The sequence below is a fragment of the Microtus oregoni genome, unplaced genomic scaffold (genome assembly GCF_018167655.1).
Source record: "Microtus oregoni isolate MIOR12 unplaced genomic scaffold, Mior012 000091F_ref0000469, whole genome shotgun sequence".
Lineage (NCBI taxonomy): Eukaryota > Metazoa > Chordata > Mammalia > Rodentia > Cricetidae > Microtus > Microtus oregoni.
The window spans coordinates 2,209,277-2,232,801 of NW_024544600.1; the positions used below are offsets into that span (position 1 = coordinate 2,209,277).

The 23,525-nt window shown below is 43.2% G+C and overlaps 3 protein-coding genes across 6 annotated transcripts; all 3 read left to right on the top strand.

Moving 5' to 3' along the window:
- Positions 1 to 594: 594 nt before the first annotated feature.
- Positions 595 to 9,412, top strand: LOC121442368 (keratin-associated protein 9-1-like). Of its 3 annotated transcripts, none has more exons than XM_041643871.1 (2): positions 595 to 929; positions 9,154 to 9,412. In XM_041643871.1, the coding sequence occupies exons 1-2, from the start codon at positions 595 to 597 to the stop codon at positions 9,410 to 9,412; spliced, it is 594 nt and encodes a 197-aa protein (XP_041499805.1). The 3 variants fall into 3 exon arrangements, with proteins under 3 accessions (XP_041499805.1, XP_041499806.1, XP_041499807.1); XM_041643872.1 differs by having other exon boundaries at positions 9,169 to 9,412; XM_041643873.1 differs by lacking the exon at positions 595 to 929 and having other exon boundaries at positions 8,849 to 9,412.
- A 5,142-nt stretch (positions 9,413 to 14,554) lies between these two features.
- On the top strand, positions 14,555 to 15,091 carry LOC121442369 (keratin-associated protein 4-12-like). The gene has a single exon (XM_041643874.1). It carries the CDS (start codon positions 14,555 to 14,557, stop codon positions 15,089 to 15,091), a length of 537 nt encoding a protein of 178 aa, XP_041499808.1.
- Positions 15,092 to 20,776: 5,685 nt separating this feature from the next.
- LOC121442366 (bcl-2-like protein 12) lies at positions 20,777 to 21,548 on the top strand. Of its 2 annotated transcripts, XM_041643868.1 has the most exons (2): positions 20,777 to 21,208; positions 21,497 to 21,548. In XM_041643868.1, exons 1-2 carry the CDS (start codon positions 20,781 to 20,783, stop codon positions 21,546 to 21,548), a joined length of 480 nt encoding a protein of 159 aa, XP_041499802.1. In that variant the 5' UTR covers positions 20,777 to 20,780. The 2 variants fall into 2 exon arrangements, with proteins under 2 accessions (XP_041499802.1, XP_041499800.1); XM_041643866.1 differs by having other exon boundaries at positions 20,777 to 21,548.
- The last annotated feature ends 1,977 nt before the right edge of the window (positions 21,549 to 23,525 follow it).

Genomic DNA, 23,525 nt, shown 5'->3' on the forward strand with positions numbered 1-23,525 from the left:
TCCTGCTGCTAAGAAAGGATGAAGATCTAATTTGATGGATGCTTTCTACGCCCTTATGTCATCTTGCTGCCTCTATTGACCCACATTTGTATTTGTTTGTGTTTGAAAGAGGCTGTGGCAACCCCACCTCTGTCCATGTATCCTGTGATAACGCGGATGAAACACAGAAAGAGCCTGTTGCCTGGTGTAGGCTTTTCTGAACAAAAGCGTTGGAGCCAGACGTGGATTCAGTTTGTCACTGTGAACGTATCATTATCATAGCCTTTCCCCAATCTCCATACAGCCAAAGGTACAGGATGAAGGAAACCTATGACCCTGTGGCCGTGACATTTGTCACATGACTCGGGCAGGGATGACACCGATCATTTTCTACAGTCACCACCCCCCACAATTAGTTATGTAAAGAGAAGTGTCAAAGATTTGTAATATATTGTTCAACTTCCTCCTTAGAGAATTTCCCCATGAGCCATTGCAAACAAACAACAACAGGGAAAAGTCCTGCTATGTCCAGGGTATAAAAGCCCCAAGACTGAAACAGCTGTCAGAATCTCAGGAACCCCTGTGAACAGAACCTCTCCCTCCACATCCAACACCATGACCAACTCCTGCTGCTCTCCTTGCTGCCAGCCTTCCTGCTGCAGGACCACCTGCTGCAGAACCACCTGCTGGAGACCAAGCTGTGTGAGCAGCTGCTGCCAGCCCTGTTGCCAGCCCAGCTGCTGTGGCTCCAGCTGTTGCCAGCCTTGCTGCCAGCCCAGCTGCTGTAGGACCTGCTTCCAGCCAAGCTGTGTGAGCAGCTGCTGCAGCACACCCTGCTGCCAGCCCTGCTGCTGTGTGTCCAGCTGCTGCCAGCCCTGCTGCCAGCCCAGCTGCTGTCAGCCCAGCTGCTGCCAGCCCAGTTGCTGTGAGCCCAGCTGCTGTCAGCCCAGGTGCTGTATTTCCAGCTGCTGCCAGCCCTGCTGCAAGCCCTGTTGCCAGCCCAGCTGCTGTCTCAAGCCCTGCTGCCAGCCCTTCTGCCTTGACCTGTGCTGCCAGCCAGCTTGCTCTGGACCTGTGACCGTCACCAGGACTTGCTACCAGCCCACATGTGTCTGTGTGCCTGGCTGTCTGTCCCAGGGCTGTGGGTCTAGCTGCTGCGAGCCCTGTATCTGCTGATCAACTTACCACAGACCCACTAACAACAGACCTGCAAGATAATGACAGTGCATCAGTTTAACACCATTCTCTGCCAATAATATGCACTTAAAAGTAATATTCATCTTATCAAACTCCCACTCATTTTCTTGTTAAGAAATCTCTGCCTTGATCACTGGCCACAATCCAACCCACTTTGATAACCATTTTTATTTCTCTGACTGCTTCTAAGCATCAGCTGATCTAGACTGGTTTGTAAGCTCAGCCTTGACAAAGAGATAATTTCCTTTTTAATTTAAGAAATTAAAAACAAGAAAAGCCACTTGCAATTATGTGATTAGAACCTTGCAATGATAAATATCTATGATTCTATTCCAATGTGTTTATATGATTTTATGAATCATCTTGCAACTCTTTCATGACTTTATATTTTCTTCTTGGCTTAAAAAAGCATTCACACATTGTCCATTGATTTTTCTAATAAACTCTAATAATATTCTTGACTGTATTAGTCTATGTTTTGTTTATTTTTATTGTTTTGTTCTTGGAATTATCTTATAGTATCCGAGTTACATCACAGTTCCAAAGTTAATGTGCTGGTAGAATTTCCTCATTGTGGACCTATTTTTGCTCATGGTTTCTCTACATTATTGTTTGGTCTCCTGTGCTTGGATAGAATGCCAAGGTGTCAAGAACACATTGAGAAGGTGTTGATACCACATAGACAGAAAGCCAGAGCAAGGAGGTAATATGGGACTTCATATAACCTTCAAAGGCAAAGGCCCAGTGACCTACTTCCTCCAACTAGGCTCCACCTCCTAAGGTTTACTGAGCATATAAACAGAATCATCATCTGAGGACCAAGCATTCAGTGCACGAGCCCATGGAAGGCATTTCATATTCAAACAATAACATGAGCAAACCCAACATGAGTTAAATGACATGTGCTACGGCAGGTAGTAGCGATAGCCAGAATCAAATCAAGGGCCTCTGGTTGTCTGATCCTTGAGGTACGATAGTCACAGGTACAGTTTTAGCTTAAGGAAATAGAGTACTGTAAACTGAACACTAAGAAGATGTATACTTCGCTTTCTTCTCAGGTAACATCATTGCTTCTCTCATTTTCAGTTCACCTTCATTCACAAAGCTCTTCCCAATTTGTTTCTCATACTTTGGTCTCTACCACCCACTCCTTAAGATAAGCAGTGTTTTAAGAGCCCTACCAAACGCTATACACTCCAGCCAGACAAATGGTAAGTGTCTTCAACTGCGTTCAATGATCCAAGTGTTCCCGCCACTGTCGTGAGACTTTGATGTGAATAGTTGCCCTAGTAAATGTTTATTGATGCCACAGGAATGCGCTTGTTTTTCTGGTCCTTATTCTTATATGACTGTGTGTATCATTGGGAAATAGACAGAATTTCACTTGCACTCACACATGGAAAGATAATTGTTTCAAGGTCAAAGTGGCATTAAGGAAATATAGGAGTGACAAATCCCAGAATTCAAGGCAAATTATTGATGCTAGCAGGCTTTGATCTTCCATGGTCTTTGAACCACCTGAGGGATCCAAAAATATACCTGACCTATGGGAGGGAAAGAACAACGAACTGAGAAAAATGAAAACTTTACTTCTAAGGTCAGCGAGGCTGTGAAGAGAGATCAAAGAAGGAGGTGATTCTAGGAGCAGGGGTAATTATGAACCAGGAGCTGAAAGAGAAAACAATAGGCATTCTGAAAGAAAGAACAAACAATGGAAAACAATGATAGAAAGCCTGGCGTTGCTACAGGAAAGTGGGAATAATGAAAAGAAATAACTAAATAAATACCTTAGAGGACCTAGATGCATCGTCTTCCCCGACACATGCCAGAGATTCCCTGTACACACTTCCAAAAATGTAAGTGAGAGAAAGAAAAAGACAGAAAGAGAGTCAGAGACAGACACAGACACACAGAGAGACACACACACACAGAGATTAGCCCATATTATTTTTATTTTATTTCTGTTTATGGAAACAGAAAATGGAGGTCAGAGGCTGAGCATCATGTGGTCTTTGATATGAACATTCTGCAGAGAATTTACCAATAGAAACAGTAGATTGACTTCAGGGGTAATGGATCAGTATAGACATTTTCTAGAAGAACAACATCAACAGTCATTTGATATGCTCTTTCATCCAACTCCCAAACTTAACTTTATTTTGTTGTCCATTCCTCTTCAATTAATTTATAGTAAACTCTGTAAGCATTGAATGAATAGCTGAAATCCTCATTTTAACATGCAGTTTAGTAACTAAACTCCTAGGTTTAGCTTATGTTTCATTTTTCAAAGAGAAAATAGCAAGCTCTAGGATACCACAGACAGTTTAATTTTCCAAACTGTAAGAGAGGCATTATACAGGTCATTACAGAAGTTACTGAGTTCAGGCATAGTAGGACTGGAAATTTATATTCAATTCTTGTTATCTTTGAAACAAATCACCATTAATTTAGTGGCTTAAACAACACAAATTTATTATCTTCCCAGTTCTAGAGGTCAGATGTCAAAAATTAAGTATCACTGAACTTGAATCCAAGTGTTAAGTTTTTTGTTGGTTGTACCTTTTCTGTAAGCAGTGGTTGTCATTTTCCATCTTCTAGGGCAGCCCACCCTCCTTGCATCGTGGCACTAAATTATTTTGCCCATATTTTCCATCTTCTTCTTTATTGATCAGGACCCTGTGTTTACATTGATCAGCTACAAATCATCCAGAACAATCTCTCTCTCTCTTGAGATTCTTAATCATGTCCTCAAAACTCCTTCACCACAAAGGGAGACACAGTCATAGGTCAGGACATGGCCAGCTCTTAAGGACTGCTGTCCTAATCACAAGAAGAAACTTGATATGTTCAGAAGTAACTTACTCATAGTGAGGAAAGATCCAGAATTAAATGGTATAATGTGACTATTTCTTCTAAAATGATATCAGTCAAAGTATTCCTAGACAAACAAAGAATAATTTGAAGTTACGAAAGTTAGAATGTTAAGATCTACAAGGCTATGTATAGAGGCTCATTGTTCTTGTTTACTGGTTCAGCATACTCTCATGACTCAGAACTAGCTGTTGGAGTATTTGAACAGTTGGTTGGCAATATTTAGAAACATGCTAACCTTAGAAACATGCTAACCCCTAGTGAGCTTCTCTAAATATCATAGTCAGAACTGAAAAAACCCTCACTCTGGCACCACAGAAACCTGAGCACATCTAAAACTGGGTATTGAATTTGAGGAACCACACCCTTCCTTCTGACACTATAATGTCATTGGTGTAGTGATTGTGATTGCACCAATAATTTCATTTACAGACCAACTTTATTTTATTTTGTAAAATTACAATGTTGTTTAATTCTTCATCTCTTATAGAAAATGATTATTAAGCAAACCAAATGAAATATTTGTTATGAATAATAGAAGTAGGTGTAGACAGGACACAATATAGGTAAAAACTGCTGACTTGGAATACACACCAAAATGAAATGTTTTATAGCGGAATTAAAACAATTGAGAAATTTAATGATGATGGCGTCATGAGATGCCAGAACTCAGAGGTTATCTTGAAAAATGGCATTTTGAGGGAAACCTATAGTCTTAAATTATTTAATTATTTATTCTACCAAATAAAAAAAGATAAATCTAGTATTTTAGTTAAAAGTTTGGGAATGATCAGTTCAGTGCCCCATTTTTTATTTGGGTTAATTAGCATTTTAAAGTCTAGTTTCTTGAGTTCTTTATATATTTTGGAGATTAGACCTTTGTCTGTTGCAGGGTTGGTGAAGATCTTCTCCCAGTCAGTGGATTGCCTCTTTGTCTTAGTGACAGTGTCTTTTGCTTTACAGAAGCTTCTCAGTTTCAGGAGGTCCCATTTATTCAATGTTGCTCTTAATGTCTGTGCTGCTGGGGTTATATGTAGGAAGCAGTCTCCTGAGCCCATATGTTGTAGGGTACTTCCCACTTTCTCTTCTATCAGGTTCAGTGTGTTCAGATTGATATTGAGGTCTTTAATCCATTTGGACTTGAGTTTTGTGCATGGTGATAGATATGGATCTATTTTCATTCTTCTACAGGTTGACATCCAGTTGTGCCAGCACCATTTGTTGAAGATGCTTTCTTTCTTCCATTGTATACTTTTAGCTCCTTTGTCAAAAATCAGGTGTTCATAGGTTTGTGGGTTAAAATCCGGGTTTCTATTTGATTCCATTGGTCGACTTCTCTGTCTTTTTTTTTTTAAATTTATTTATTTATTAAGGATTTCTGCCTCGTCCCCACAACCTCTTCCCATTTCCCTCCCCCTCCCCCGATCAAGTCCCCCTCCCTCATCTGCTCGAAGAGCAATCAGGGTTCCCTGACCTGTGGGAAGCCCAAGGACTGCCCACCTCTATCCAGGTCTCGTAAGGTGAGCATTCAAACTGCCTAGGCTCCCACAAAGCCAGTACGTGCAGTAGGATCAAAAACCCACTGCAATTGTTCTTGAATTCTCAGTATTCCTCATTGTCTGCTATGTTCAGCTGGTCCGGATTTATCCCATGCTTTTTCAGACCTAGGCCAGCTGGCCTTGGTGAGATCCCAATAGAACATCCCCATTGTCTTAGTGTGTGGGTGCACCCCTCGTGGTCCTGAGTTCCTTGCTCGTGCAACGACTTCTCTGTCTTTATGCCGATACCAAGCTGTTTTCAATACTGTAGCTCTGTAATAGAGTTTGAAGTCAGGGATGATAATGCCTCCAGAAGTTCCTTATTATATAAGATTATTTTGACTATCCTGGGTTTTTTGTTTTTCAATGGCCAAAAGATACTTAAGGTCATGCTCAACCTCCTTAGCTATCAGGGAAATGCAAATCAAAAAAACTCTGAGATATTATCTTACACCTGTCAGAATGGTTAAAATCAAAACCACCAATGATAGCCTTTGCTGGAGAGGTTGTGGAGTAAGGGGTACCCTCATCCATTGCTGGTGGAAATGCAAACTTGTACAACCACTTTGGAAATCAATTTGGCGGTTTCTCAGGAAATTCGGGATCAACCTACCCCTGGACCCAGCAATACCACTCTTGGGAATATACCCAAGAGATGCCCTATCATATTACAAAAGCATTTGTTCAACTATGTTCATAACAGCATTATTTTTAATATCCAGAACCTGGAAACAACCTAGATGCCCTTCAGTGGAAGAATGGATGAAGAAAGTGTAGAATATATCCTTATTAGAGTACTACTGAGCGGTAAAAAAACAATGACATCTTGAATTTTGCATGCAAATGGATGGAAATAGAAAACACTATCCTGAGTGAGGTAATCCCAGACCCAAAAAGATGAACATGGGATGTACTCACTCATAATTGGTTTCTAGCCATAAATAAAGGACATTGAGCCTATAATTTGTGATCCTAGAGAAGCTAAATAAGAAGGTGAACCCAAAGAAAAACATATAGTTATCCTCCTGGATATTGGAAGTAGACAAGATTGCTGGGCAAAAATTGGGGACTTGGGGGTGGGGTGGTATGGGGGTAAGGGGAAATGGTGAGAGAAAAGTAAGAAGGGAAGGATGGGGAGAGCTTGGTGGAATGGGATGGTTGAGATAAAGGAAGGGAGGATATGGAAGCAGGGAAGTATATATCTTAATTAAGGGAGCCATTTTAGGGTTGGCAAGAGACTTGACTCTAGAGGGGTTCCCAGGTGTCCAGGGAGATGTCCCCAGCTAGTTCCTTGGGCAGCTAAGGAGAGGGAACCTGAAATGGCCCTATCCTATATCCATACTGATGAATATCTTGCATATCACCATAGAACCTTCATCTGGTGATGGATGGAGATAGAGACAGAGACCCACATTGGAGCACCAGACTGAGCTCCCAAGGTCCCAATGAGGAGCAGAAGGAGGGAGAACATGAGCAAGGAAGTCATGACCACGAAGGGTGCACCCACTCACTGAGACAGTGGGGCTGAAAATTATAATGAGACATACTACTTATACAGATAACAAAAATGCTTCAGATCCTACAGTGAAGATACCAGGTATTAAAACACAAAGCACGGAATGGTCCACAGAGATGGGTTAACAACCTGAGGTTGGAACCTGCATAGTGAAAGGAGAAAACAGACTCGGGCAAATTGTTCTTAGACCTCCTCATGGGTGTATGACATACACATGTGCATGGACACACACACACAAACACACACACACACACAAGATAATAAAAAATAAAGTCATAAAGCAATAATGATGGTTATATGTCAGTATTTGCTAATTTTGATCATATGCAAATTCTGTAATGCAGAAACTTCACAACAAGAATATGTGGGTATATATTCACAGGAGTACTCATTCAAGTGGACCAAGCTCTAAACCAATATATTCATGACAGCATGAGTCACAAAGCCCTAATCATAAAAGTTGTCCAACATAACACAAGAATTAATAAACTAAAATATCACACAGAAGAGCTGGAGGGAGAGCTTAGTAGCTAAGAGCCACTAACTGCTCTTCTGGTGGACCAGGGTTCAATTCCCAGAGCACACACAGTGGCTTACAACCGTCTGTAACTTTAGCACCAAGGACTGGTGTGTGGTGTCTGTGCGCAATGTATACTTAGTACACATCCACTCAAACACAATACAAATAAACAAATCTTTAAAACTAGAACACAATAATCAATTGTATGGAAAAGGGACAAGCAACTACCCTATTCAACACAGTAATTCTAACGAACATACTTTGCGGCAAGAAAAAAAGAAAAACATATTCTATGCTATTGTAATTGGGGTAAAATTTCATAATTGTCAAACACTGCTATTATAAGTCAGCAGACTATCTTATAGGAGAGGAAAAGGTAATGATAATGAAAACAGCTACTCCAAGGTGCATACTATTTCCTGGTATGAACAATAGTCTTGTCATGTTTGGTTGAACTATACATTTAAAAGCGTGCATTTTTCTGGAAGCACACTAGGATTAAGTTTCCATTTTAAAACTTATTTGTGTGGTAATTTTTTTTCTCATTTTATGAAGACTATACCCATGTTGGGATGCCTACCTAAGGGTACTGAGTTTTCTGATCTAAATTGATTGACTCTTTATGACCCCCCCCCCAATATTCACCTGCCAGTATCCTCAGGTCTGGTTTAGATTCACATGCTCAAAAGACCCATGATCTATTTGATAAAGTTGATGTGACAGTGACCATGCTTGCTGCAAATAAACATGTCTATTGCAGCGTGGAATAAGCAGGCAGCTCTGATGAACAGGCTTGGACCAGGCAAGGACCGAGTTTGTCACTATGAACACATCAACATCACTCTCCTTCTCTCAAACACTTCCCAGACTACACCAAAATGTACAAACTGAAGGGAGAAAATGGTCAGTTCCTCCTGGGTCCACAGAGCCATCACATGACTGGAGAATAATCAGAGCAGAAATGGTGGTAATGATTCCAAAACTACCCTCAAAGAACTATGCATATTAATTGCTTGCAGCACAATTTTCTAAAGATTTGTAATACTTAAAGTGCAACTTCCTCTATTGAGAATTTCCTCATGAACAACAGAAAACAAACAACAGGGAAAAGTCCTGCTTATTGGTTCCTTCATGACATGTCCAGGGTATAAAAGCCCCAGGACTGAAACAGCTGTCAGAATCTCAGGAACCCCTGTGAACAGAACCTCTCCCTCCACATCCAACACCATGACCAACTCCTGCTGCTCTCCTTGCTGCCAGCCTTCCTGCTGCAGGACCACCTGCTGCAGAACCACCTGCTGGAGACCAAGCTGTGTGAGCAGCTGCTGCCAGCCCTGTTGCCAGCCCAGCTGCTGTGGCTCCAGCTGTTGCCAGCCTTGCTGCCAGCCCAGCTGCTGTAGGACCTGCTTCCAGCCAAGCTGTGTGAGCAGCTGCTGCAGCACACCCTGCTGCCAGCCCTGCTGCTGTGTGTCCAGCTGCTGCCAGCCCTGCTGCCAGCCCAGCTGCTGCCAGCCCAGCTGCTGCCAGCCCAGTTGCTGTGAGCCCAGCTGCTGTCAGCCCAGGTGCTGTATTTCCAGCTGCTGCCAGCCCTGCTGCCAGCCCAGCTGCTGCAAGCCCAGCTGCTGCCTCAAGCCCTGCTGCCAGCCCTGCTGCCCTGAGCTGTGCTGCCAGCCAGCTTGCTCTGGACCTGTGACCGTCACCAGGACTTGCTACCAGCCCACATGTGTCTGTGTGCCTGGCTGTCTGTCCCAGGGCTGTGGGTCCAACTGCTGTGAGCCCTGCAACTGTTGATGAAGCCACTACTGGAATAGAATAATCTGTTCTCAGACCTTCTGGAGTTTTGCTTTATGCCAAACTCTCTGCCTTTGTTCTGCCTATAACACAGAGACAATACTCAAATGACCAATCTTCCTACTAACAACCTGTGAAAAGCACCCTAACTGCCATCTGATGCTATCTTCATTTCTCTGCCTGCCAGCTTCATCTGCTATGACCTGGATTCGTAGTGTTAGCATGCGCAGAATCTATTCCCTTAATAGGTTAAGAAGTTAAAAATACATATACAATTCACGAATGTTTTGTTGCATCTTTGCAGAGATAAATGCCCATCATTATACTTCAATGTGTTGTGTCTTCACAGTTTTATGACTCATCTTGTGAGTAATCGTGGCAACTTTATATTGTCTCTCCAACTATAGAGATACTACCCATTGCTATTCTAATAAAATCTTCTTTATTCTACCTTTCATATTATGTTTGATTCTTTTTCTATTTGTCTTTTACATCATGTTTTCTGATCTAAGTCATGCCAGTCATTGCATTAGATTCAGTGCATTAATCAGAATCTCTTCACTCTGAATAAAATCATAGAAAGAGCAACTAAATGAATGTCTTGTAACTCATGGCTTCAGGGGGCTCAGTACATGATTGCTTGGCCTCATTTGCTTGGATGAACATCATGGGGCAAGAGTGTGTAGGGACACTATACAAGTGCGAACAATGAGTGACTATGGGCGCTTGGCCCTAAATACGACATCTATAGACCTCTCCTACTCCACTGCAAAGGGTCAAGGAACATCGTGGCAGAAGGATGCAGAAGAGTTCTCTGAAACATTGTCTCCTGCCCGCGACACGGCCATTGCTCTTAGAATCTTACAGCAGCTCTTGTTACCTGCAAAGACTAAGTGGCCCAATCTCTACCACGTACCTAGGGATGGGTAGAATCAGGTCCAGGGCCCAGTTTTTCTGATTCTGGAGCAAACAGAGACACAGGTACAACTCAGTTGAACTATCTCCAACACTGGAGCTTGAGCACTGTAAATATGTGTCTTTCCGGTTCATCTCTGGCAAAGAAAATGTCAGTTCCTTTCATTTCCAGATCATCTTCGCTCAAAAGGCTCTTTTCCATCCATTGCTCACAGTGGGGTCACCACTAGCCACTTAAGACGGGCAATGGTAAAAGGATGTGAACTCTATTGTCTCGGTCTCGGCCCAGCAACTGGTTGGCCCCTTTAATCCTTTTGGTGATTCACTTGTGCCTGCTGCTGTCCTCGGACTTTGATGTGAGCAGTTGCACTAGAAATAGCTTGCTCCTGAGTGGAAGTGTCATTATTTATGTTCTCACACTTCTTGTTAGTAATAACAAATAGTCTTATGGGAATAAATCATGCCTCATGAAACACAATAAATCTCCCCCTTGCACTCAGACATAGAGAGACAATCTGTTTCTGAGTAAAAACATTATTAAGGGAATAAAGGAGTGAGAGACCCCAGGACTCAAGGTCATCTACCAGCCTTTGATTTTCTAACATCTCTGGGACACCTAAGGAATCAAAATATCTTCCGGAGTTTGAGGAGAGAAAAACAAATCAGCGCAGGGAAATGAAAGCCCGAGTTGTTGCATCAAGACTGTGAAGAAAAGGAGAGGGGGAAAGAGGGAAAGAGACACATTAGAAGCCATGATCTATACGAATATGAACCTGACAGAGGAAACCCCAGAGCTCCATAAACAATGGAGAACTTCGTAATATAGTGGCTGACACTGTTATGGGAAAAAGATAAACATGAATGGACAGATTTACCTCCCTGGGAACAATATAGCACACCTACACAATGCTAATGGGTTCACGGCATAGGAGACACGCAATTCTTCTCAGATGTATACTTAGAAAGTCTCCAGCAGTCTATGTGCAATCGATCTTCAGAGAGAGACACATCTTAGCCCAGTTTAGTGGATTTTCATTTTTAAGGACACAGCTGAGGGAGCTCACTGGACTGAATTTTGTTTCTTACACATAGATTCAGCAATATCATAGAAACGGAAAACTAGACGCCCAGCGGGTCAGCCCATATAGGCTTTGGCTGAACTCTATTAGCACAAATTTAACTCTCTTTATTTCATGGGTTACATGTTCTTTAAAGTTATGTGTTCTTTAAAATGCATCTTTAATCGGTTTGTGGAAAATTACATAAGCATTTAATGCTCTTTGAAATTCTCCTTTTGACACAGCTAGAGACGACTCTTAGATTTTAATCACATTCCTTCCAAGAGAAAGTATTTTTGGAGTCTAAGCAACTCTGAAATAACATAGCTTAACTTCAAAAATTAAATGGGAGCCATTAGAAAAGCCATATAGGAAAGTCAAGTTAGGGCACCACGGGACTGGAAATATGTATTTGCTTCTTATTACTCTTGTAATGAATCATTGCCAGCTTCCTTGCTAAAATAGCACAGCAGTGTTATCTTCTAGTTGTGAAGTCTGAAGCGTCATAGGTTCAAATGCAGCAGTTGAGATGGGTGTATTCCTACTCCCAGAAATAGAGGAAATCCACCTCCTGGCATTTTTCAGCTTGTAGAACTGCATGTGTCCTTTGGATCATGACCTTTTTTGTGCATGTGCTTTCCATCTTCCTCTGTCTTTGCCAGGGTTCTTTTCACATTGGGCATAAGAGAGATCTCTTCTTCTTGAGATCCCTAATTAGAAAACACGGTCAAAGTATGTGGCAGACATGCAAGAAATAGTCTCTACGGAACCCAGCACTATGCACAATAAACTCATGACAATAAAACTAGGAAAACATTGACAGAGGGACAAGGCAGGCCCCAGGGTGAAAGGCAGCACTGGGAACACATGAAATTAACAAAGGTGTCAATATAGAAATAAGAACAAAACAAATAATTCCAAAAAAACCCTTAAGACACGATTAGCATTCCATAAAAGAGAACTCAACATGTCCAGTGAATGTATGGGAGATCAACTCATTCGCCTTCAAGGAAAATCAAATGAAGTTTTGAAGAAGAAGAAGAGAATACTAAATAGCTACTCTGTTAGTCAGCAATCCATCCCTGTGACAAAATGAGATAAACAACTTAAAAGGAAATGTCTGTTTGAGCTGTGGTTTCTGAGGTTTTAGTCCACAACTGCTCTGCCTTGTTGCTTTTAGGCTTAGGGTTAAAGCACTGTATGGTGGCAGAACCATGGCGGAAATGAAAGCTGATTGCCACATGGTCACTGAGAAACAAATATTCAGAGACAAAGACAAACACATGCTCTCAATGGCCTCCTTCCTCCACATAGATCCCGCCCCTAAACTTTTCATCACTCATTAGCAGTACCATCAGCTGGGGACCAAGGCTTCAACACATCAACTCCGAGCAGACATTTAACAAACAAACTATAACTATAGCAGATACATAATAAAAGAAATGCCTAAAAGCCCAGACTGAAAGTATCAAGTGTAGATGATACCTAAAGCAATGTGAATAATCAGTTGTGTATTGTGTATATCATTGCAACCTTGAGTGTGCTCATGTGCGTTTGTGTTTGTGTCTGTATGGATACACACATGTATGCAGGTGTGATACATCTGTGTACACATGGACAACCTCAGGTGTTCCTCAGGGAGCCATTCACCTTGCATTTGAGCTGGTCTCACTGGAACTTGTCGATTAGGTTAGTCTACCTGGCCAGAAAACCTTGTACCCTCCTCTATGATGCTGGCATTACAAGCACATGTCACTTTGCTCGGCAGTTTTTACAAGGGTTCTGGAGATCAAACTCGGCTTCTCATGCTTGCACGGCAAGCACTTTACCAGCTGACCTGTCTGCCCAACACGTGCAGCTGGGTTTTTAAAAACCATTCGGAACTGTATACTGATGTTCATTATACCTACAATTTGGAATCCAAAATTTCCCATCAAAGAATACATCTACAAACATCCACAAATTCGTAGATTAAAAAATAGAGAAATCATCATAAGAGTATCATTCTCAAAAGTCTTAATAATGAGAAAATGTCCATCAAAGACACAGAAATGAAAACATTAAGGTCTTGTCATGCAATGAGCATTAATAGATTATAGTCTTACCATACAAATATGTGAAATGATTGAGGAAAATTAAAATGAAATGACTAGTGAATCTAACAAAGTCATTAAATCTCACAAATATTATTTGGAGCAAAGGAAAATGAACCATATGAGTTATATTATTTCGTTTTTGATAAAACTCAAAAATTGACACACTGTGAGGGCCAAAACCATATACTAGTTGCCTTAGATAGCAGGGCAATGGTAGCAATTATAAAATCAAGGACAGCTACTAAACATATACATACTGACACTTGATATGAAGGTCAGACACACCATTTCTCATATTATATCTCATCAAACTACAGGGTATGCCCATCTCTGAAAGTATATTATGATTCAGTTTACTTTAAAATGCAGCTGTCTAGTTACGGTGTTTAATTTCCTCATTATCCTACAAGTGAACAGGTTTCAGATCTAGGTTGTCTGAGGTCTTCTGATCCCCACATCTTCCTCTGATTTTGAATTCTGGCTTTGGTGCTCATGGGTGCCTTTGAGAAGAGACTACAAGCTACCATCTTTCCATGGGTTCTTTGATACGACTGTTTGAGCATGGGTAATACTTGCTGCAAATGGGCTCGCCTGTTGTAGTGTATAACAAGCAAACATCTCTGGGAAAAATCCTGGATAAAGGCATGGCTTCATTTAGCCACTGTGAATATAGATCTCGCTACAAACACATCGTAGTCTGCATACAGCCAAGGAAACAGGAAAACAACTTGAAGAAGGGCGTGTGTCAGCCCCTCCTGTGGCTGCAGCAGCGATCACCTGAGCAAATAATGATCTGAGCAGAAACAATGCTGATGATGACTTCTAGAAATTACCTTCCTTGAATTACCCACAATTAACTGCTTGCAGCATAATTTCAAAAGATTTCTTCAACTCGAGGAGTACTTCCTTCTGTGAGAATTTCCTCCTGAACAGTAGAAAACAAACAACAAGGAAAAGTCCTGCTTATTGGTCCCTTCGTGGCATGTCCAGGGTATAAAAGCCCCAGGACTGAAACAGCTGTCAGAATCTCAGAAACCCCTGTGAACAGAACCTCTTCCTCCACATCCAACACCATGACCAACTCCTGTTGTTCCCCTTGCTGCCAGCCTTCCTGCTGCAGGACCACCTGCTGCAGAACCACCTGCTGGAGACCAAGCTGTGTGAGCAGCTGCTGCCAGCCCTGTTGCCAGCCCAGCTGCTGTGGCTCCAGCTGTTGCCAGCCTTGCTGCCAGCCCAGCTGCTGTAGGACCTGCTTCCAGCCAAGCTGTGTGAGCAGCTGCTGCAGCACACCCTGCTGCCAGCCCTGCTGCTGTGTGTCCAGCTGCTGCCAGCCCAGCTGCTGCCAGCCCAGTTGCTGTGAGCCCAGCTGCTGTCAGCCCAGGTGCTGTATTTCCAGCTGCTGCCAGCCCTGCTGCCAGCCCAGCTGCTGCAAGCCCAGCTGCTGTCTCAAGCCCTGCTGCCAGCCCTGCTGCCCTGAGCTGTGCTGCCAGCCAGCTTGCTCTGGACCTGTGACCGTCACCAGGACTTGCTACCAGCCCACATGTGTCTGTGTGCCTGGCTGTCTGTCCCAGGGCTGTGGGTCTAGCTGCTGTGAGCCCTGTAGCTGCTGATTCTGTCTTTAGTCACATGCTAACTTGCCATTGTCTAACCAAAATCTTCCAACAAAATAACTGCATGCTCTGCCGTCATTAACTATTAGTAGGTTGTCTTGTTGCACATGATTGTGGGTGTGGACTTGAGAGAGCCTGCTCTTCTCATTGCTCAGTACTTAACCTTCTGGTCTATTTGATCTTCTCTTGACCTTGAGTTATGTTCTCACATTCAGAAAAGAATATTTATTCTATCTCTCCAAGCAACTTGAGTAAATCAAACCTCCATTCTTCTTTATTATTCCTGGGCGGTGATGAATTATTTCATTTCCCTGGGTATTCCTATTCTCTTCACTATTGGGCTCGCTTTAAATTGTCTTCTGGATTACAAGTATTCTAAATAAATCTGCATGTGTTTTTGAAAACTGTCTGGCTGCTGTTTCATCTTTTCCTGGGCAACTATGTGTTGCAACAGCATTTCCTTCAGAAAAGCTTATATTCTGAATGCCTTCCAGTTCCATCATCAGTGCACAGTTCCTCAGTACCCTCATAACATGTTCAGAGCCAACAAAACTCCTTATTCACTGTCATCTGGAATAACATCTCATGGTACTTCCACTTACATCTTCCTCCAAACAGAAACAACTCGGAACAGGTAAGGAGTGCCTGGCTCTGGCCTCTCCTGCAAGAGAAAGCCACACACGTGCATGCACAGGGCACATTTCTGTGCACAAGAAAATTAAGGACGGCAGTGCTATTTACAGTAGCCAACTTGAACATCCAACTAAGAGGGATGGGTTAGAAAAATGTGTCTTCTATGCATCCTGGATAATTTCATCCATAGAAAAGAATGAAATTGTGATTTCCCCCCTGGGGAAAGTGGTTGCAAACTGGAGACAATTGTGTCAAGTGGATTAAGATGGGGACAGGAAGACAAATATCCTGTTTTATTTTTGGCTCCTAGATTTTATATAGTCAATAACATATATATTGTGTGAAAGTAGAAGTGAATCGCTGCCATTTATCTGAACCTATAGAATTTCTGGCGGTATTCTAAATACTTGTCCTTCTAGCACAGAACAGCATAGCTCTCATCACTTCTCAAAGAAGCTTCCTTTTGCGGAGACACACTACCACAGAGCTCCAGGACTAGTCGGAATGCAGCGGAGAAGTGACCATGTAGGGAAGCCTGGAGTTTTCTCAGCCCAAGTTGGTATATCTACAACACAACCCCTATAACCTCTGGGATTCAGAGGACATCACAGAAGAGGGGGGCAGATATCTGCTCTTTGAATGTTTCCTAGATAGGACAGGCATGCTTTACCCACGAAATCTCAACAATATGGTTGCCTTAGCAATACCAGGGTAATGACAACACTAGTTGACATGCCTACACCCATAGGGAAACTCTCACAAGGTAGATGAAAAGCTAAAGGTAATCAACGGCTATTGAGAAATGGAGAATCTGTTTTCTTCAGGTATGAGCCCCATGATAGGTTATCCAACACCAAATAGTCAGGCCTAAACAGTTCTACATACTAGCACCAGTAAATGGACTTCGTGGGTGGTGTGTGTGTGTGTGTGTGTGTGTGTGTACACATTTGAACACATGATCATGCATGTGTGATAGTTATAGAAGAGGAAATGAATTAGAGAGAGAGTAAAAGGACATGAAGGAGTTTGTGGAGGGGCAGGTATAAATGATGTAAAATACAGTAATTATGCACAAAATTCCGAAAAAGTAGTTTTAAAAATATAAGTAAAATTTTCTAGAGGAATAAAAGAGATTAATAATGAAAAGGGAGGCCAAAGGCTGGGTAAAGGAATGGAGGATAGGTGAGTATGCCTAGCACACAATCATACTACGGGACTTTAAATTAAAAGTTTTGAGTAAGATAAAATAAAAAACAAGAGCTCTGTAATAGAAGATCATTAGAAGTCATGAATGGATATAAGGAGGACAGTTAAAGAGGGAATATGGATAGATATTAAGAAAAATAAACACAGAAGAACATTAAAAAAGCTTTAGAATTTTCTATCTCTTTCCATTAGTTAATGGATGAAGTCTCTCTGATGGCCATTGTGCTAGGTACCAATCTGTGAGTATAGCAAAATATTATTAGGCATCATTAAATTGAGATTTTATTTTTTCCAGTCATGTTTGTTTCAATCTTTGCCATCAAACCTCTGGGTCCTAGCACCCTGGGCAGTGCCAGTTGTGGACTCATTCCCATGGCATGGGTCATCACTTGGCCACTCCCACAATCTCCATAGTAGCCTTAAGGCAGGACTGACTGAAAGGTGAAGATTATGTGACTGGGTTGGTGTCCTGTTTCCTCACTGTGAGCCTTACTTGGTCACAGAAGTTAGCCAGTGTAGGCTATGCAACTCATACTGCTTAGAGTCTTAGCTGGGGTCGTTCCTGTAGGTTCCTGGGGGTTTTCCTTGCACCAGGTTTCTACTGCACCCCCAAACGCCCCCATTTCAGTCTTCTTTCAGAACTCTGTCTCCATCCTTTCTCCACCTGCCCCGAGTCCTTTCCCTTTCCCAGAGAGATCTGAGCCTTCCTCCTTGAAATTTCCTTATTGACTAGCCTCTCTGTCCTGTGGATTGTTGCATATTTTCCTTTACTTTATAGCTTCTAAGTTGTATTTTATTTTTTTTTCTACAGATCTACCAGGGTTTGAAAATGATTCTTGCAAATTCAGAAACCTCATCTTGCTAAAATGGAAGAGGATGAGACTCCCTGTGGGGAGGGCATGTAAAATTTATTATCTCCATAAGTCTAATGCTATCTTTAAAAGTCATTTCTCTGGTCATGAGTTCTAAAGGGAAGTCAAATAATGAAGGTCACGCTCTAAATGAATAGCAAATGAGAGTGGCAGCATGTCTCCTGGGATCTCTTTAATGCACACTGAAATCCACAGCTGGCCTAAAGACCCAGAAGACACAGAATAACAACCCTCTTCCCTGTACTGCATTTGGATAGGCACTGCCAGTACTTGTATCTCTGCCTCCCCTTCACCAAAACCACCCTAGTTCACCACTCCTCACTCCTCTACATCGTTTTTATAAATTGTCAACTAAACCAGCAAGACTTTTGCTAGCTTCAGCACTATTTCTTTAAAATGTGTCTTCGAATGTTTAGTGTTGCTATCACGAAACCTCTGAGACCATACGACTTTTAGAGGAAAGAGGTTCATCTGGCTCATGATTCAGGTGTCTGACAAGTCCAGACAGTCCCCGGATCTGCATCTCGTGAGGACTTCTTGGCAATCCTAACATGATAGAGAAGCAGAAAGAGAGGATGTACACTGAGGAAAAGCAAGAGACTGTGTTGGCAAAAATCAAATTTCTTTTGTAACAACCTAGTCTCTTAGGACCTGGTTCAACTTCAAAAAAACCCTCCCATTTCCTGAGTCAAAATCAATCCATTCATGAGGGCCAATCACCACATCTAATTATTTTTCACAAGACCCCACTTCTTTTTTTATTGTCTTTGTGGGTTTTAAATCATTCATTTTCATCCCACTTACCTCCCCATTGTCTCACATCTGCCCTCTGCCCTTGCAAACTTCCCCGCAAAACTAACCAAATTTGAAAGAAAAATCCAAAACCAAACAAAACATTCATACACACACACACACACACACACACACACACAGAGAGAGAGAGAGAGAGAGAGAGAGAGAGAGAGAGAGAGAGAGAGATCTGTGGTAGAAGCTGTAGTGTGGCCCATTGAGTCACACAGTTTACCCTCTAGTCCATTCATTTTTACTTGTAAGTGTTCATGCCATGAGTCATTAGGCTGGCTTGAGATCTTTGGCTTCTGCTACGCCAGCCACCAATAACGAGCTCTCGCTGGGGCTTTCCTTGAATATCCTGTTGTTGTCCTGTGTCATGGAGATCCTGCTGTTTAGGATATGTAGGGTCATCTCCTTCACCTACTCCAACAGTTCTTAGATGAGGTGGATGTTGGTGTGGGCCAACTCTCATAGCCCTGATTCTGGGCCTGTGTGGTAGCTGGGTTGGTCAACCCCCCAGCTTTTCCCCTCACCATCTCTACCTGGTCTATATTTCCAGCACCACTTCAGCTAGCTCATCCAATGCTGCCTACAGCAAGGAGCAGGCCAGTTCTCTCTCAGGCCCTCAGATTCAGGTCACCCACGCTCACACCACCAGGGCCCGCTCTACTGTTTTGCCCAGGTGAGGTACAGGGCCTACCCTCTCTCTTGATTGCTGTTGGTGGTCTATAAAGGATGATGACTGGGTTCAGCGCCCCCACCTTGCTCTCATGCCCTCACGGCTGGCTCCTCTGTGCACCCAACAATAGGGTCAGCTCTAGTGTGCTGTCCAGGCAGAGTGCAGGGCCTGCTCTCCTGTGTGAAGGGCAGGGCCGGTTCTCTCACTCTCATGATCCCAGGGTCAGCTGTCTTGCCTGCAACAGCTAGCAAGGAGGTAGAGAGCATAGAGCAGCTTTCTCTCACCCTTGCTACCACATGGCAGACAGGGGACAGCTTCAGCTCTCTTGCTCTCACACCTCCAGGGTTAGCTCATCTAACCCAACAAAGTCAGCCCCCAACCACAAAGTCAGCTTAGTGTGCTATAAGGGATGGGGCCATCTTTCCCAAAGGCAGGGGGCAGAGCCAGCTTTCCTGCAACAGTATCTAATCAGGGGCAGGACCAACTATCCCAGAGTCAGCAAAGGGTAGGGTTGGCACAGCACAGCATGGTTCCAATAACCCCTGTGCTAACATGCCAAGGACATCATCACAGACCCCAGCTGCAGTAGGACCATGGACCCAGACATGGCCTTTGGCAGCTGCTCAGACCCGGATGTCACCATGGGCCTGGTGGCAGCACAGGCCACCAGGATCAATATGACCCCAGTGGCAGCATGAAGATCCCACTTCTTAAGAGTCCTACTTAATGGTCTCCAACCAGAGACCAAGATGTCAGCACATAAACCTTGGAGAAACATTCCATACCAGGCCACAGAAGGATGTGCTGTGTGATTCTGTAATACCTAATCTAATACTTGCTATCCACATTCCACACCCACTAATAATACTGTTAATGTGTGGTTTGAGCAAGAAAGTGCTTTAGAAAAAAGAGAATATAAAAAGTCACATCAAGGCCAGGCGGTGATGGCGCATGCCTTTAATCCCAGCACTCAGAAGGCAGAGGCAGGTGGATCTCTGTGAGTTCGAGGCCAGCCTGGTCTACAAGAGCTAGTTCCAGGACAGGCTCCAAAACCACAGAGAAACCCTGTCTCAAAAAACCAAAAAAAAAAAAAAAAAAAAAAAAAAAAAAGTCACATCAGGGCCAAACTGGATCACAGGAGACTGAGGAATCTTGACTTATTGGGAGCTAATTTTATTGGTGAATGTGAAGGAAATAAAGGACAGAAAGTTAAATCTGGGAGGTGGAATGTATCATAAACAGAAACTGCATAAAAGTCATTCCAACTCTGTGCCCCAGAAGTGTGATCATAACCACACCGAATTGTCCTCAGAAATACAAATGGAACGAAGATGTGGACCTTGATATTTGTTTTCTAAAAAGAGTTACTAAATAAAAAAAAAATAGACTTAAGTACCTCGATGTGGTAGTCCTAGCACTCAGCTACCTCCTCTCTCCAGACCCTTTTTCCTCGACAGAATCAACTCTCCCACTGGTTCACCCTCCGTCCTCTCCCTCAGGTGCCTCCATGGCCGGCTCTGAAGAGCTGGGGCTCCGAGAGGACACACTGAGGGTTCTGGTAGCTTTCCTTAGGCGCGGTGAAGCTGTTGGGTGCCCTGTCCCAACTCCACCCAGGAGCCCTGCCCAAGAGGAGCCCACAGATTTCCTGAGTCGTCTCCGAAGATGTCTCCCTTGTCCCCTGGGTAGAGGAGCCCCTCCCCCGGAGTCCTCTCGGCCCTGCTTCCTTCCCCTACGCCCCTGCTATGACTCGGGACCTGGTCCAGCTACTTCAGACTTCTATGCCGTGGTTGCCCAGCGTCTGGAACAATTGGTCCAAGAGCAACTGAGATCTCCGCCCAGCCCAGAGTTCCAGGGACCCCCACCCACAGAAAAGGAAGCCCTGCTAAGGAGGCTGGTAGCCTTGCTGGAGGAGGAAGCAGAAGTCATCAACCAAAAGCTAGCTTCTGACCCAGCTCTGCACCGGAAACTTGCTCGCCTGTCAGCGGGCTCCTTCGCCCGCCTTGTGGAACTCTTCTCCAGTCGTGAAGTCAGCTCCTCCCCAAGCTGTACAAGCCCCTCGTTGCCATGCCTGGCGCCCCCACCGCCATCCCCGGAGCCTTTGGCCCGCCTGGCTCTGGCTATGGAGCTGAGCCGGCGCGTGGCCGGGCTGGGGGGCACCCTGGCCAGCCTCAGTGTAGATCACGTACACAGCTTTGCGCCCTGGATCCAGGCCCATGGGGGCTGGGCAGGCATCCTGGCTGTGTCGCCTGTGGACCTGAACTTACCCTTGGACTGAGTGCTTCCGCCGAGGCTGCTGCAGGAGTGCCCACAGGTCCTGCTGACACACGTGTTTCCTCTCAGGGCTCAGGTGGCGGCTGCCGTGCCACCTTTCTTTCTTTTTTTTTTTGCCAAAAAGATTGTTTAGAAATATTTCCATATTAAAAGCTTTGTTCTTTAACTAGAAAAAAAAATAATGTCATCCCAAAAAGTAAGGGAAAGGAGTGCTATAAATATCAATATTTTAAAGACATAATGGTTTAAACAATAAGGGGAAATCCCAGCTACTCTGATGAGGCAACATACAACAGACACAAAGTATTATAATTGTGAAATACTAAGTTGTCCCTCCTGTATCAAGAATATACAAATATATTTATTATATCTACTAGAGTCAAGCCAGATCATTTAAAATCCTCCACAAACCCTTGTTGGTAAATGATTAAAATGATAAAGGAATTTGGGTGCAAAAGCAATGTGTATACATAAGTTGTTGTCCCATATACATAGCTAAGAATTAAAACAGCAGCATGCATATTAGCACAGAAGGTAAAATGCCTAGACATAAAGCTAATGGATGCTATGCGAGACGGCTAGACACAACATTATAGAAGTTTCACTATGGAATTTATCCAAGATTTATTTTTATTTGTATTTCTCTGTGTATATGTATGCACATGTGAGCCACATGTGTGTTAATGCCTAAAGAGGCCAGAAGAGGGCGCTGGATGCCCTGAAGCTGGAGTCACGATGAGCCATCCGACACAGGCGGTAGTAACTGAACTCAGGCCCTCTGCAGGAGTAAACTCATGAGTGCTCTTAACTGCTGTGCTGCCTCTCCGGCCAAACACTGAGCAAATCCACGAACACTGCTCTTAGGTGTTTTACTGTTTTAAAGAATCCATCCATTAACCAAAAGACCCCTTCGTGACCTTATGTACCAGAATGATTTTTAATATTTTAATAGCCTCAAATTGCTAGCTATACCGCATGAACAGTAGAGGAGAGAAATTATGCCTTACTCATTTATTGGGAGATTATAAACCAAGGATAATAAATGAATTACCTGGATGAACTAATGGCGGTAGCAGACATAAAAGTAGCAGATTCTATACTACTTCGCTCACATAAATTTTAAAGGCAGCTGGAAGTAACCTATAATTTATTGTATTAGTAAAGACATGTGAAGAGATTCTACTCTGAGAAGATGGTGTTAAGTTCGATTTCTCAATGTGGTTATAGTGCCCCGGGCATGTTCACCTTGTGATGAAGTTGTAAACTAGAAACTTCAACACCTTTTTAAATGAGTGCTGTGTTGCAATAGTTTTATGTCAGCTTGACACAAGGCAAAGTCATTCGAGAGGAGGGAGCCTTCATCAAGAAAATGCCTCCATAAGATTGGGCTGTACACAAACTTGTAGGATATTTTCTTGATTATTGATTAATGGGGGAGGGTTCAGTCCCCTGGGCTGGTGGTCCTGGGTTCTATAAGGAAGCAGGCTCAGCAAACCTTGAGGAGCAAGCCAATAAGAAGCAACCCTCATGGCCTCTGCATCAGCTCCCGCCTCCAAGTTCCTGTCTTGCTTGAGTTCCTGCCCTCACTGCTCTTGGCTGTGAACTGTTATATGGAACTCTGAGTGAAAGGAATTTTTTCTCTCCAACATGCTTTTAATCATGGTAATTGATCACAGTAACCTAACTTAGGACAAATGCTATTTCTCATAAAAGTTTCCAATATGTTAGAGCTTACCTATAACTCAGACATCATTCTCTTCTAAACTATTCCTTTGTTCATTCGGAAGAACAAACAGAGACAGAAGTCAGTCACTCAAGATCACTGACTTCCTTGCTTTACAGTGTTAGAAAGAGAGCCACCAGTGCATTTGGTATCCCTAAAATGTACCTCAGTTATTCCTGGCCCCGCCCATATAGATTTTCTCATTCTGAAAACGATTATACAAAGGAGGGACTACTGGTCTACCAGATGCAACGTTGG

What these genes read in the sequence shown, in the direction of transcription:
- LOC121442368 (XM_041643871.1), top strand. Translation starts at nt 595, where the DNA reads ATGACCAACTCCTGCTGCTCTCCTTGCTGCCAGCCTTCCTGCTGCAGG. An exon ending in CCCAGCTGCTGTCAGCCCAG is followed by an intron (nt 930 to 9,153) that starts GTGCTGTATTTC and finishes CTGCCAGCCCAG; the next exon opens with TTGCTGTGAGCCCAGCTGCT.
- LOC121442369 (XM_041643874.1), top strand. Translation starts at nt 14,555, where the DNA reads ATGACCAACTCCTGTTGTTCCCCTTGCTGCCAGCCTTCCTGCTGCAGG.
- LOC121442366 (XM_041643866.1), top strand. Translation starts at nt 20,781, where the DNA reads ATGGCCGGCTCTGAAGAGCTGGGGCTCCGAGAGGACACACTGAGGGTT.